General features: G+C 34.1%; 1 protein-coding gene across 8 annotated transcripts in view; it reads left to right on the forward strand.

Moving 5' to 3' along the window:
• CTDSPL2 (CTD small phosphatase like 2) overlaps positions 1-16,422 on the forward strand; it is a 102,039-nt gene extending 85,617 nt beyond the window's left edge. For 4 of the 8 annotated variants that reach the window (XM_004380702.3, XM_023735224.1, XM_023735227.1 and 1 more), the window contains 5 exons: positions 9,086-9,148; positions 9,253-9,332; positions 12,472-12,598; positions 13,857-13,952; positions 14,530-16,422. In XM_004380702.3, the coding sequence (XP_004380759.1) occupies positions 9,086-9,148; positions 9,253-9,332; positions 12,472-12,598; positions 13,857-13,952; positions 14,530-14,595 (432 nt within the window). In that variant the 3' untranslated portion in view covers positions 14,596-16,422. Of the gene's footprint in view, positions 1-1,440; positions 3,227-9,085; positions 9,149-9,252; positions 9,333-12,471; positions 12,599-13,856; positions 13,953-14,529 lie in introns of those variants that run through there. The other 4 variants (XR_002824756.1, XM_023735230.1, XM_023735228.1 and 1 more) reach the window with 4 other exon arrangements.
• The last annotated feature ends 22 nt before the right edge of the window (positions 16,423-16,444 follow it).

Raw genomic sequence — 16,444 nt, forward strand, 5'->3', positions numbered from 1 at the left:
TGTGGTGGCAGTTATGTTATTGAATTAGCATTATCTTCATACATACTAGTTTTTGAAGGTTTGCGGAAAGGTCAAAAAGTTTGTTTGTCAAGAGGAGTTAAGGATTAACTAACTAAAGCCACAGAGCACTTACATGTGGATTATGAAAAGATGTTTAGAGTTGTTTTGTACTCTTAATAGGCAGTTGGAATGTGGTTATGGTTTTCTTGGCAGATGACAGTTACTATCTCATAGGAATCATAAAATTTCAGAGTTAAATAGAAGTTTGTGGCTCAGGGCCTACTTTACCTATTTTATCTTTTAATGAGTCATAAGAGGATTTATTTTAGCAGTTACATTTAACCTAGATAGGTACTGTAGGTATGGTAATGCCTGAATACTATATTCACTTTCCTTTTATGTAAACTGATTTTAGTCCTGATATATAACCAAAGGATGAGCAAAGTATACATAAAAATAAGGGATTTTTGAAGGTTTTGTATTCTTCTATTACTGGATATTATTTGGTTTAAGGTAAATCCTTTTCTTAATAAAACACTCTCTATTGGAAAATTCCAAAACTGCCAAATAGTTTGTTCTTGTTTAGTGTATTTCAGGGAAAGAAGTCTTGTGGCAAATATAAATAATATAGCAGTATCTTAGTCCTCTCTTTTAATTTGATAACCTGTTTTTTCTTTAAAATTACACGCAGAAACGATGGCTTTAGGGCTTTGATTTTGGAAAGGAAAGCTGTTACTTGAAAAATGTGGGTAAATAATTTTGAGATGACTTCTTAGGTTTCAAGATTTGACATTTATTTCTTGTAAATGGCTTTTGATGTGTTTATGTAATTTCAATAGGGAGATTAAAAAAAACTTGGAAAGTAGATGGCTCTGATTCTTTCCCTTTGTGAGCAGTTCTTTCTGTATGACCATAAAATTGATGTTTTCTTATTCCTTCTACCATTACTACTTAACTGTCTATAAAGTTCTTGTTTTTTATGTGGATCTGGATAGTTGTCTTATTTTGAACAAAAGCCTTCTTAGTGCATATGATGAATACTTATAAAAGCCATATTTTACTGCATCTCTCTGGAATTTAAAGGACTTTTTCTTATATATTCTAAGTTATGCTCTCTGAAACTGAAAAACGAATGAGCATAAATCAGGAGCAATAAGCAGGGAGTTTGAATCTTACAAACTATAGAGATGATCACATTTAATATTATGATTTAGTTACTATGTCATGGGCAGAGTTTAGTTTCCCCTTAGTAAATTTTTGAGAATGTCTATAGTCAGCATTGGGTATATTCCCTTGGATTTCTGGTTTTGGCATAACCATTCTTTCTGATTTTTTTTTTTTTTAAAGTAGCTTTGAAGAACTCTTTGGGTTAGGGTTCCCCCAGTTTTTCAGACCAGCAAGCTCCCTTTAAACAGGGAATGATGTCTTTTAAACTTTCAGTGGTGTTGTCTCCATCTACTGGCAAAGAAGAGATATACACAAGGGTGTGAGATGATCTAAGATTTTGGAGAAACAACTTTAGGTAAGATGTAACTTAAATATTTAACCACTTCAATATATGTGGCCCACTTAAAAGTAGAAACCTGTAAAATACTGTATATACTCTTGAATATGTCAGAAACTAAAAATAAAATGGTCATGTTAAGATAGGATCAAGTTCCTTCATCTGAATCAAAGCCAGATAAGTGTTCTCTCGAAACTTACTTTACTTTCGTTCCTTTATATGGTAAATCTCTTATTGCTTACCTATATATAATTTTAATTCTACATGTCATTTCTCTTTCCATTTCAAAACAATTTAAATTGTCTTATACATGTTTTAGTAATTGTATCAGGAGTTGGCAAACTTTTCTATAAAGGGCCAGATATAAACATTTTAGGTTTTGTGGGCCATATGGACTCTTGCAACTACTTAACTCTGTCATTGTAGCATGGAAACAACCATAAATAATACAGGAATGAATAAGCATGGCTGTGTCCCAGTAAAACTTTACTTACAGAAATTGGTGGTGGGCCGGAGTTGGCTCGCAGGCCGTGGTTTGCTGATCCCTGGTCTAATAATTATGAGAGTATATACAGTAATTTTATATATGCAAATTCTAAGTGAAAGTAAGTAATCAAATGTTCATCAGAATTCTTATTAACATATAGAGAAAATTAGATCCACAGGAATCTGGCTGTGGCTGTCTTAGAATTTTCAGATCAAAGTTGAGGGAAATTTGAGGTGGCCATTACTCACAGTTAAAGATGGCCTGATTTCGTGATATATACTCTTCTTTTGACTGATAAGTAGGAACAAACTTGGTTAATACAAATCCTAGAATTTACAAAAAGGTAGATTATTAAAGCCTAAATTTAGTACTTTGAGTGTATTTGAATTCCATATCTCTAGGGGATAAGAGACTTAAAAGATCCATCTCAAATTACAATTTGATATATATTACTACTACTGACATTAAATGGAATAGACAGATAATACTTTGTGTACGTGGAGAAAAAGTCATTCGAAAGAAGAACTGACTTTTTAAAGTGAGGGTATGGTACTCACAGAGGAAAAGTATATGGGTTTTTGTTTGAGTGGAACTTTTTTTTTTCCCTTAAGTTGGTATTTTTTTCCTGTATTGTTTTATAATTAGCCAGTGGGAAAACATATTTATTCATTGAATGGTAAAATGCATTTGATATCTGGAAAAACAAGTGCATGATCAATTCCAAAGCACATGTTTAATCTTTATATTTAGCTTATATTGACACATTGTCAGGAAATCCATCTCGTGGTGTTACTCAGTTAAGAGGTCTCCACTGTATTTAGTTTCTGTTCCTGCAGATCCACCAATTCAAGACTCTAGGTCATCTCACTCCCTCTTCCATCCAGAAGATGACTTCTATCCACAAGCAGGACTGAATCAAAAGACAGATTTTTCACTTAGCTCTTGAGCTGAACCACCTCCTCAATGACCTTCCTCTGTCTCCATCAAGAACTGGAGCTCAGATTTTGAAGATGTAATAGAACTACTCAGCCCAAACGTGGCTGATTGAAGACAAAAAGAAGATGCCTCATATGTTTCACCACAGTGCAGCCAAACGTAACTGTGTTGTCCAACTCCTCATTCTGTAAAGTATGGCAGGGGCATCTGATTTTTGACTCTGTTCACCAATAAGACTTTAGCCAGTCAGTGGCTTTCTGAAGATCAGTAATCAACAAACTTTGGGTCAGCTGTCCAGAAATGAGATTGTGGTAAGCACTCAAGGAGTGATAGGATCCTGTAGGGAGCTACTTGCTAAAGGATGCTTTGTTTTATTAGTAGAGTTTGCTTTTGTGGGAGAAGTTGGGGGGGGAGAGGTGGGTGGGGGACAATGGTTAGCAAAGCTTAGCCTCTTCCACTTTATTATAGTTTGTTTATTTTCTTTTTGGGAATCTTATAGCTTAGGATAATTTTCATAAGCATCTTAAACATTCTGTGAGAGAAGTGAAGGGTCAGTGCCTCCTTTCTCTTCTTTACAATCTTTCTTAGAAAAGTCAACATTATTTTGTATATATGAAGAAAAAAGCAGTCATGTAGATGAAGAGTTGTGTAGTAAATACCTAATCAAGTTTTTCCTTCTCTCAAGATCTTACTTAAATTGTTACTTATCTAGAGGCATTTTATTGTTGACTTTCATAAGGCATAATTTTATTGTACAAAAGTATGTATGTTTGTACCTTAAATTTGGGGGCATGGACACTAAGTATTGAGGAAAGATGTGCTATTTTAGCTGGTAGGGAATAATATTTTTATAGTTAATTTTAGATAAATATTAAAAAGACAAGTAATTTTAAAGTAATTTCCCTATTCTTATTAGTATAGTCATTGGTACTGATTTTCTCTTCATAATTATTCATTATTAATTTCAGGTTAAAAAGAGAAAGGTATAAATGGAACCTATAGTTACCTACTTCTCAAAGATAAGAGAATGTGTTTCATGGGGAATTCTTTGTCTGAAATGTATCTTAAAATTAGGAGCATTTTATTACATAAAATAACACTATATGGAAAGTTCTTGTAACATCTGAAAATATTCTGTAAATTTAAGAGAGGTGGCAGTTGATTACTAAACATATTAAATTGAAGGCTTCATTCACTTTGCAATTTAGAATATGTTTTTAAAGGCAAAAATTTTTGTTTTATTAAAACGGCCAATTTTTACTTGATGAAAATTATGCTTCATTGCTATCTTTGACTGTGTCATCTCCATGAATACATTAAGCTACAATTTATCTCACTTGGACTCTTAAAATTTCTTTTTTAAATGCATTTCTATTTAATACCTGGTAAGATTTTGCAGAGATTTTTAGTTTGGGAATTCTGTTTGTTTTGGTTTTTTGTTTTTAATTCTTACTGGTTTTGATGTTTTAGTATTTACCTGTTCATTCACCTACAAATACTACCCCTAGCAGCCATCTGCCTCTTACTGGAACTGTGTGAATCAAAGGATGACTGTAAAATCACTCAGTGAGTTAGGAAGTTGAGGCCTCCACAAGGCCTACTTGAGCAACCCTCTTTACTTGGAGAAGGTTCGGGTTTTGTCTCTGTGGTCTGGTATTGATGCTAAGAAAATGTTAACTAATCTAAATATTAAGCTGTCAACTGACACAGTTCATTTTTACTTCCCCACTTCCAGAAGTATAGATTGTAGTTCTAGGGTTTTCTCTTGCCCATTTCTGCCCCATGGAATCATATTCATTCCAGCAGTTCTCCATACGATTGATTGCTTTCAGATAGTGAGGTGGATAATAACAATAATTAACAGCTTTGACACTTTCAATGTCCCAGGCACTATTCTAGATGCTTTACATGTATTAACTTATTTAATCCTCACAACAAACCTATGAGGTAGGTACTGTTGTTATCCCCATTTTATAGATGAGGAAACTGAGGTACACCGAAGGGTTAAATGACTTGGCAGAGCCACCAGTGGTAAGATTTTTCAGTTAATTGTAGCATCTGATTCTTCACATTCCCCAACATTGTTAATCTTTTACTACTATAATTCTTACCACTGATTAAATAAGAAGTAGCACCTACCAATCATCTTTTTATTTAAAGGGAAATAGATGCCACACTCTTAATTGGATGAGCCCTACTGAATTTACCATTTTTACCTACAATGATGTAGATGTGAGTGCAAAGCATATTATAGAAAAAGTATTAAATATTTTTCCTAAAAAGACTCACATATGAGAAATTTTTTCTTAGCCGTTTGTCCACAAGTGGAAACTGCTTAACCTTTGGGTATTTTTTTTCTGTCATACTGTTAAAGTTATCTGTGATATTAGATTAAGGTTCAGTAAGCTGCTAGTTAGAAATTACTCGGTATATAACTTGAAATTGCATAATTAGACATGAATTTATATTTAGACAGACTTTACCATGCAACATTTATAGTAAGTTTATAAATGCATTACTATTTTAATGACTACTTTTATTAACTCTAGTTCTGTTAACCATTTCTAGCCTATTTTAAAAAAAACAAGCCCCTTGCCATCAAGTTGATTCCGACTCATAGCGACCCTATAGGACAGAGTAGAACTTCCCCGTAGGGTTTCCAAGGCTGTCTTTATGGAAGCAGATTGCCACATCTTCCTCCCACAGAGCAGCTGGTGGATTCGAACCACTGACCTTTTAGTTAGCAGCCAAGAGCTTAATCACTACGCCACCAGGGCTCTTTATTAGGACTATCCATATACAATCATAGGAAATTCTCATTGTCTTATTATCAAAGAAAGTTCAGGCTGTCAGGTATTATTCCTATCAAGTAGTAGTATTAATGTGGTATTATTCTGTTATAAACTCACTGCTTTTATATATAAAAGTTAATTTGTGGTAAAATCAGCCCACAACACATTACATAGGGTTAGTTCTATTATCAGAGTTTAGCAAATATTAGTCTAGTATGTTTTATTATAAAATCTTGCATAATGAACATATTCATAAATCCCTTATCTTCGAGTAGTAGTCTTATAGTCAGTCTGGTGGTATATTTTTTGTTTCTCATTACAACATTTTATGTACTATTTTAAAACTTCTGAATTTTTTTCCAAAATACCTATAAAGTAGATTAATTGCTTTAGATTTGGAAGGACATGCTGAAATGTAGCTTTTGCTTTATCTCACATTTGAGAGACTACATAGTTTTGAGGAGTTGCAAGTTTGAAAAAGAACAGATTGGTGAAATACTAAGTAGAGACAGGCGTAGATTAAGGAGATGTAGAAAATGGGAAGAAAGTTGGGAGAAGAAAAATGGAGTTAAGGGCATCTGTGGAATAGATTTTTTAGCATTTGGAAGCATGCCTGTATATGCATCTAAACGTTTGTGTCTCTCTGCAACCTAGTCTCAAAAATTAAACCTGTCATACTATACTTACCTTCCAAATGTTCTTTGTTTCTACTGAACAATACTTAATGCTTCTTCACTTCTATACTTCTGCTCATACATACCTTAACATAACCCAATAACATTTTTTTTTTTTCCACTAGCCACCTCAGTCTCTGCTCGTGTCTTTTAATACTGAAACACCTTCCTTTTTGCTTTCCTAAATCATGGTGACTCTGTTCTGAGGATGGAAACTTACAGTCAGCAGTTACTCTAGTCTCATGGTTAGGAAACGCTCTCAGCAGTACGTTCCTTCATCTTCAGTGCCACTTTTCATCCCCACTAAAGAAACACATTTTGACAGCAGTGTCAAACTTTAGATGTATCTCATATTTAAATATAGTCAAAGTAATAAAATGTATAATGAAGTTATAGTTTTGACCTAACCTGGAAGTCACTGTCTAAGAAGTTGGAAAATGTCACTTTGAACAATGTTCTACTTATTATGAAGTTGCTTGGAAAGTATCGTTTAAATTGTTCAAATAAAATTTTAAAATCTAAGAAGTATTCCTTTAATGTGGAAGCATGCTGGTATTCAGAGGAAACCCCAAATTACAAAGGCCCTGTTTATCTCAGTTCACAATGCGGGACAAGTAATAACAGGGATATTGAAAACGTTTACATATATGCAAAGATGAATTTTTTTGGTTACTTAACCTTTTTAGCAGCCAACAGAAGGCTCTGATCATACTATGTTACCTTCTTTGAAATGAGGTAATTGAGCAAAAAGTATTGGCAGAATTAATGGGTTTTTCTTAACCATCATAAATCTATTTTTAAAAAAATCCATAGTTAATAAATATGATATTGTCGGTACAATAGTAATATATCTAAAATATATCAATGTTTGGCCTACGAAACAAGTAAGGTATTCGTGGTTTTCAACCCAGGCTGCAAACAGTACCAAGTGTTTCAGGATAAAAATATCAATATTAATTAGAAGAACAGCTAAAACAATGTCAAGAAAAGAATTGTTCATATATTGAGTATGTCTATTTCCAGTTGTTTTTCTGTGCATACACTTATCCCACACTCTCTTTAAAAATTAAAATAGGATGAAAGTATAATCTGATTTATTCACTCAGTATGTAATGAATATTTTCCTTTCTCATTCTTCCACATTATTTTTATTTTCTGTACCTTAATTTAAACAATCCATTTAAGTTCTTATTTTTTACTATAATAAGCAATGCTGCAGTTAATTTTTTTATTATATCCATACATCTTATCATTGCTCAATAAGGAGGAAAGTAAAGTCACAAGTAAACTATAGTGAAATCCTAAACGATGGTGATTAGATACTGTGGGTGTGGTTACGTTTATGTGCTGGTGCGGGGTATGTAGCTTACTTTGTTTTTGATTAATGATGATATTAAGAGTAAACTTTTACCATTCTAGCCTAGAGATGGAGACAGTCTAATATTATTATTAGCATATTGATAATCATTTGAAATTTTTCTTTCACAAGTGATCAATTCTAAGGGAAATTCAGTAGTTGCACTTGTGTAGTTATGTGGATTTGTCTCTCTTATTTGTAAAATGGGAGCCTGTCATAAGACTTTGGTGTTCAATAAGATAATTTTGTATCTTCTCCCCAAAAAACCCATTGCTGTTGAGTCGATTCATGTTCTTAGAGGGAGAAGAACTAATGAGTATCTTAATCTGAGGCCAGTGAGTCTGGTGCATAGTCTAGTGCCCTATACACTGTAGGTGTTCCATAAATATTTGTTGTTCATGGTATTTGAGGTTAATAATCACCTTTGAATGGAATATAAAGTTTTCTTTTTATGAAATTGTCACAAAGTGAATACATTTTAGAGGAGTCAAAATCTCTTGTAAATCACTTTTAGTGGTTAAGCTCTTGGCTTATATTTCTGTGCTTTTTGAATACTGGAGTATATTGCAAGAGCTACATTAAGTGTAGGCAAGAAAACACACACAGAAATAAGAAAATAAGCTTATAAGGCAGCTCTTTGGGTACTGTAGTCTTTCCTCATATTGGCCATTTTGAGAACTGATGTGTTCGACTGATACAGTTTTAGCCTTAGGTACCCAATAGTGCTGATTTAGATGGCACATCTGAATTCATAGTTGTAGAACAGCAAGATTGACTTCTGAAAATTCTGGTTATTTGCACCCACCAATCTAGACATCTTCTTTTGGGACATTATTTATTTTAATGGAAATCGAAAATAAAAGTATTATTAGCAGGTGATTGTTGAGAAGAAATTCTGAGTAATTATTGAGGAAGGTCATTGAGACAGGTCAGCTAGAGGTGGACGCACAGCCTGCCTAATAATTGGATGGATGCTACCTGGCTGGAAGATGGAGCTGATTGGTGGATCAAAATCTCAGAGGGAAACCTTCCATTTTTAGCTTGTTAATGAAAATTACATTCCAGTGAAGTACTACTGTATGTTGCTCTTTAACTATTAAAAGTAAAATGATCACCAGTGATGATTATTACCCTACCAAAAGGTGTTTTAAGTGATTTCTTGTATATGAAATACATTTGGTTTGAGTGGTCATCTAGTAAACTTTTCTATTGCTTTAAAATATGTATACTTTCTTAACTATAGTATATCCTAAGTTAGAGCACAGCATATTTTATAAACGAGTAGTTTTCATTTTGTATGTTTATTTGTTGAAGCCTCTCTTTATATTTCTTCAGGTTTATGTGAGATTAAGACCATTCTTCAGGGAATTCCTGGAACGAATGTCTCAGATGTATGAGGTAAAAATGCTTAAGCTAATTATGTATTTATTTTTAGTTTATTCAGCATAGTACCCATATTTAGATCATGTATAATGATTACTTCTTTTCCCCTGAATTTGTAGATCATTCTTTTTACTGCTTCTAAGAAGGTGTATGCAGACAAGTTACTGAACATACTAGACCCTAAAAAGCAACTGGTCAGGTAAATTTAATTAAATAGTGGAAATGTCTGTCACACGGATCTATGAGATTATTATGGTTCTATTTAATTTTAATAGCCATTATAAGTTGGCTACATATATAGAGGTATGTTGTGTTGAATGGTGAGAATAAATGAATTTTTTTTTGCCTAAGAACTCTTAAAGAGTTCTCAGTGATAACTCCAGACAGACGTTCCTTAAAAGGATACAAAGATCAAATATGTTTATTCACTGTGACATCTGTATCCTTCATTTCTTTTGGGCTTTGGGGGGAGGCTGGGTGTGTAGAATTTTTCATTGTGTGCATGATGTTTCCACCTCCTTATGTTTCTGAGATGATGCATGTTACATCACCTTTTTTTAATGGCTATAGAAAAATTAGAAAGCATCAAATCAAACTCGTTTGCATTTTTCAAGAGCAAATTTATCCTCCATGGAAAGAATATGTAACCTGAATAGTAATTAGAAATTACAAATAGTGAGATGATTCTGATCTGGACTCAGGTCCTTGTGTGTGCCCTGAGCCAGAAGATGGAATGTGTTCCTGGTTAGGTGGGAGTGCCGTGGATGATTTTAAAACAGTTTCAAAGTTAGTTCCATTAATTTTCTGTCAGCTGAAATGAGATATTAACAGTGTAGCATCCTCTAAGATGTAAGAATTAATCTTTGAGGTTTGTCTAGAGCTGAGAAAGATGCCACAAAAGGTTCGTTTAAAAACTTTAATGGCTGGATGTTAATTTTCTTACTTAATCCAAAGAATCAAAATTTGTCCTTGCAATCAGTTTCCATTGCATCTTTTATATAAACAAGCTGCAAACATGCAAACGAGAAATGGCATTTTCTATTCACAAAAGTTTACTACAATTTATGCCCATTTTACCTAAGTTTAATAAAAGTATACAGATAATTTTGCTCTGATGACTCCGTTCATTCTGAAGATTTCTGTTCAGCACCTCCAATATTCTGGGGAACAATGGTGAGCAACACAAAGCCCTTCCCTCTTGGAGCTTTCATTTTACTGGGGGACAGATCATAGTCATGCTATTTTAATACAGCATGAATTAACGTCCCTCTTTTAAACTATTTTTATAAAATCTAAACATCTGGGAGTTTTAAATTTGTTTTATCTAGTTATATTTTGAAAAACTTTAAAATAGTAGATTGAATTTGTTAGAATCCTATAGGGAATTATAGACAAAGAAATCCCTGTGATCTCTGAATCCATCAGTCCAAATGCAAATTTGTTAGCATGGAGGATCTGCTGTTAAAAGACTGGCAAAAGTAGTTTTTTTCTAAAATTGCAAGTACATGCTGTCGACCCTCAGATTCCTGAATAACTGGAGGGTGTTTAGTCTGATTTAATTAAAGTAATCACAGCATCCACAGACGTACCAGCTGGCTACTCTCGTGGTGAGTGTGCTGCTGTTGGGGAAGAGTCGTCCACAGTGACTGGCATGGGCATCCTGCGCCTGCCTCTCCAGTTTCCTCATATCACAGTATTTATAGAAGTAGGCCCAAACAGGACTTCCAATTATTTTGTCTACTCTTTTTTTTTTTCCCAGAGTAGGACTGTCTGTAAACCTTCCAAAGGCAGATGATCATCTGACTAAATTAAAGCATTCCTTAAAATTATAACAAGGGGGAAAGTACGTATGCTACATTTTGTCTGTTCTTAAAATTCTTCCTCTTTGCCATTTCCACCAGCACTATTACTTTTGGGTTTTTTTGGTCTTTTAAGGAGCCCTGGTGGCACAGTGGCGTAGTGGTTAAGAGTTCGGCTGCATCCCAAAAGGTCAGCAATTTGAATCCCCCAGGCACTCCTTGGAAACTCTGTGGGGCAGTTCTGCCCTGTCCGATAGGGTCGCTATGAGTCGGAATCGACTCGACGGCAGTGAGTGTTTTGGTTGGTGGCACAGTGGTTAAAAAGAACTCGGCTGCTAACTGAAAGGTTGGTGGTTGGAACCCACCAGCCACTCCATGGGAGAAAGATGTGACAGTCTGCTTCCATAAAGACTTACAGCCTTGGAAATCCTATGGGGCAGTTCTCCTCTGTCCTGTAGGGTTGCTGTGAGTCAGAATCAACTCGACAGCAGAGAGTCTGGTTTGGTTTGGGTTTTTTTGTTTGTTTGTTTTGTAGACCTATGGCAGATTTTGTGGTAGAAAATGCCCTTTTCTTGAAATTGCATAATTAAAAATAGAGGTATGAGTAGGCCTTAGCCCCTTAAAAATTTTAAGGTGAAAAAAAAATCTATATCAATGTCAATTCTTAATATTTTGAGTGCTAAAGTAAGATTACATAATCTACCATAGAATTTAATAAATACTATTATAAAACTTTCAATAGCTTTTTAAAGTGATACAGCATTTTTCTAATTAGTATCTAACATACTGGGAAACATCAGTTTACTTTCACAATACTTAAATCTGAATTCATCATTTCACTCAACCCTATCTTTCCAAATGATCACGCACACTCTAAATTAAGAGAAATAAGAGAGCTGGGGAAATATTGAAATGATGGAATGTTTTGGCCTCAGCACCTTTTCTCAAAAATATAAGAGACAGTAAAAATCATTTTTTAAAATGCCACCACAGAAACATTCCTTCTTACATTTTCTATTCTGGCATGTACAGGGATAGGGAGGCTGTGTGCTCTACTGGTTAGAGCAGAGGCCTGGGAGCCAGGAGGATCCTGGGTTCCAATGCGGGGCTAACCACTGACTTACTGTGTGACCTTGGGCAAGTCACTTGACCTCCTTGTGCCTCAGCCAACTGGAAAATTGGTTAAAAAGCAGGACCTCGCTGACAACCAGATGCTGCATCTGAGCTGAGCTTTCCTGGGTAAATAAATTACCAAAAAAATTTATAGAATTTTTAATCCCTCTTTATAATTTAACATAACATTTTGGAAATAAACCAAAGTTCTTTAAGGCATGGTAATATTTGGTTGTAAGGTTTAAATAATTGCTAAGAATTTTTATAGTAAAAGATGTAGCCCAAAGCTTAGGCCCATATTTGTATTTATTTCTTTAATGAGAGAAAAGGCTTAACCTGTAAAGGCTCTGATGTGTGTATGTTTCAGTATATGTTGTACTTTTTAGAGATTTTTAAAAATTAATTTGTTTTTATTTTTATGTTTAGGCATCGACTTTTCCGTGAACATTGTGTTTGTGTACAAGGAAACTACATAAAGGACTTAAATATCCTTGGAAGAGATCTTTCAAAAACTATAATAATTGACAACTCACCGCAGGCCTTTGCATATCAGGTAGGAAGAGAGTTGCTTTACAAACGCAGGTTGGAACACATACAGTGAGGACAAATGCTGCCAAACACAATGTGATGGGAGAAGAACAGGATTTTTACTGCTGGAATTTCGGTTTAGTGTCATCTTTTAGAATTCAAGATCTGTTACTGGATTAATTAGAAATGCCAAATTGATATAACCCTTGTGGAAATTTTACTTCTAAATGAAGTACAACTTACATGAAGAAAGTCCGAGTAGTAAGTCTGAGGAAGAAGGAACTGAGATATACTACTTCCTCCAGCAGCGTTCTTATCAGTTATCAGTAGTTTAATCATAAACATGTTTGAGAATTAGAAATAGCTTAACCATGTTATGCTCTGGTCTGTTTATTTGATTTGACCTTCTGAAATGTTTTCTTTATAAACAGACAATTTCTTCAATATATTTGTACCCTTTGTTAATTTTTTTGAAATATAACTGTAACAGAGATGAGCCATCCTTACAAGATAGACTGTATATTATATAAATACGTTCATGTGCTGTCATGTTTGGGATTTGCTTCAAAATGTATCAGTGCAGAATGGGGGTGGTGGTGGAAAGTGGGTTGAGGTGTAGATGAACTAGATTGGCCCTTAGCTTCTGTGTGTTTCAAAATGTCACTAATGAACAGTACAAAAGGAGAAAAATACATATGTTATTGAAATATGTTCAATTTAGGTCACCGCTTTTATTTGCTTGCATTTTGAAATAACCTGTTTTTAGAATTTCATCTTGGTTCCTAGATAAAATGCTTTCCAGTAGATTTGTTTACTCTGGACTCGTCTTCAGTGAAATACCATTGAGTCACTTTGTTAAGTTCCTACTGTGTTTCAGGTTATCATACCAGTTGTTGTGAAAGTGTATGCTTTCTGACAGTCTGAATGTTCTGTTTAGAGTAGCAATATCCTTTCATTCACAATGCCTAGCATTTTTGTACTAATAGCTAACTCTTTCTTGAATGAGTTGTTTTGATGAGTCCTTGTTTTGATGGAACTTTCTTCTTTAGTGTTATATGCACTTAGAAGAAACTGCACTGAAAAACGAAGCAGGGTTCCATGTATCCCTTCTGTCTCTTGCGCTGTTGAGTTGTCAGAGTACAGCAGCATAAACTCTGGTGACATTCCTGTTCAAAGGAACTTAGAGACCAGGGTTTTACTTTAACCTGTTTCTTTTGAAAACTTTTCCAAACAAGGCAAAATACAAATAAAAAGATTATTTAATTACTTATTTATCATTTTAGCTTTCTAATGGAATCCCTATAGAAAGCTGGTTTATGGATAAAAACGACAATGAACTCCTAAAACTGATTCCATTTCTGGAGAAGCTTGTAGAACTGGTATGTCTGTCATTTGTTTTTTCCTCTTGTGTTTTTCTTAGCTCAAGAAATCTCCTGTTTTAATTGCTTCACTTTATGTGCACTAAGTCAGTTGTGGTGGGAGATTAAGGGAAATGTTGAAAAGATACATGCATTTTTGAACCTTATAAATTACACTGAACTTGTGCTTATAAGTATTTAAAATTTCACAACTTGAATGTTTTTACTGTTGCATTTCAGTGGGTTTCCTCCTACAAGTCACTAACCAGTTGTGTTAGAAATTGCATAAAATTGTTTTCATTGTCAGGTCTAGAATTAATGCTCATGCTACTGAAACTTTATTCTGGAAATTTCTTCCCTGTATTCATGGGTCAGTCAGTTTTAAGACTGATGTATAACGTAGAAGTGAGTGGCTTAATCTTTTTACATATTAACTGTTTCGGTGTAGTATCTTTATATTTGGCAAACAAAAATAATACAAGTTTTAAAATAAAATAGTGGTATGTTTTCTCTGCAAACTAAGAATGTTCATAATATTATGAGGATGATATCTTTGAAATGGTGTAACTTTTAAAAACATTCTCTTTTTTCCATACAGAATGAAGATGTCCGACCTCACATCAGAGACAGATTTCGCTTGCATGATTTGCTGCCCCCAGATTAAATACAAAGACTTGTCAGATCACTGAAGGGGGAGAGGATGCAGGACCCTTTTGGACTAAGACAAAAACATTGCCATTACTGTTGAAATTTTGCATTTTTGTACCCCGTCTTGCTTTTCTTATCTTTGGTGCCCAATAATAATCAAGGGTTACAGAGAGAGACTTCATCTGTCTCAGATTGAATACATACAGTAGGTAGGCTAAAACAGAAGAGTCTTTAGAACTAGTGCAACTCCAGTGAAATTTTTTTATGTCCAGGACATCTGCAGTTTATAAAGAATTCTGTTTCTGCCACCAGCAGTCTGACCTGTAGTCACACAGGATTTTATGATAATAACAGAGATGAAAATGGACTTTGGTTTTTCTCTCTGTTTGGTGCTCTAAGTGGGTTTGTAGCCACTTTTCTGTTACTTTAAGATTCTCATTTCAACAGGAATGGCCAGTAAAAGTTGTTTTATTTTTCCTGTTAAGGTTTATAACCTTTTTACATTTTTGACCTGTATTAGATTAGAACCTCATTATGCATTCCTTTTAGTTGAGGCGCTTCATAGTTTTCTGGAAATAGTCAATTTTTAGTTTTTTATTATACATTTGAATGGCCGTTTTCCTGCTTTGTCTGCCTGCATATTGTATATTTGTTTAAAAATATTCTCTACTTTTAGTCCATGTAAGTTTCATTTAGAAAGACATGCATTTATATTTTGTTTCTGTAATATTCTACTGTAGGTGAAATCTTTTCAAAAATCAAGAGACTGGGTAGATAAGAATATATGAATGACTAATATTCAAAAGATTTAAACCATTGTGATAGCATGTATTCCAAATGGTAATATCTTGCAGTGGCACACAGAGTTAATGGATAAAGGTATACCTCAGATTTCACTGTGCTCACCAATCTTTAAGGGGATGGAGTTTGGTCAACTCTTGGGCTTGATTTGGTTACTGCTGCCTTTGGTTTTCTCCAGGAATGAAGTATTCAGCACAGTGACTCAGTATTTTTAGTTGTTTTGCATGGGCTGGTAGTACCTCTGTTATACTCTTGGTTACAATCAATTTAAAACTCTGTATAACAGTCTTGGTACCTAACAGTAGCTATGCATAATCCTGTGGCACAGTACACTCCCAAGCCACCAGTGCAGTTAGTACGCTCTCATAGTGGTTTTCTATGCTCTATGAAAATAGTCTTCAAGCCTTGGTTCTCTAATGCAGCTACCATAAGAGGTTGATATTTTTATAGTGGTGTGTAATCTCCTTTTCGGGAGGCTTTTTATGGAAGGTAGAATTTGTAAAAGTTAGTATGCTTTGCCTCACAACTGCATTAACATGCCACAGGCTCAGACTGTTTTTGTGTAAAGGATGTCAAAGAACGGCACTTTTTCTAAAGAGAAGTTTGATATTTTGTATGCTTGTTAAGAAAGTACAGTATTGGAAATTAAAGGTGGACAACTGATAATTGAGGAGTATGTCAATTAATTTTTTATGTATATTACCTGTTTACTTGTACAACTTTATTGTACAAATTACATGCAGCTTCATTTTCAAATGAGTCCTTAAAATAAGGAAATCTTTTTAGGAAAACATTTAATTTTTGTATTTTTGATTTTAAAGGCATGAGTTATGTCAATTTTCAGTGTATTAATGAAGATTTTAACTTTTCATCAGGTTGAGTGTTTTCTTACTATATTATCTGTTGTGTATGTAGTTAGCATATTGTGTCACTGAACTGTTTAAAAATTTAGCATGTAGAGCAAGCCTGTTTTGTGGAAAATCCTTATTCATTAAAAAAGTAATCATGGCAGATTTTCTGCAAAAAAAAAAGAAAAGCAAAAGCATTTGCAATTCAGAATACTG

This window comes from Trichechus manatus, unplaced genomic scaffold (genome assembly GCF_000243295.1).
Source record: "Trichechus manatus latirostris isolate Lorelei unplaced genomic scaffold, TriManLat1.0 scaffold00076, whole genome shotgun sequence".
NCBI lineage: Eukaryota > Metazoa > Chordata > Mammalia > Sirenia > Trichechidae > Trichechus > Trichechus manatus.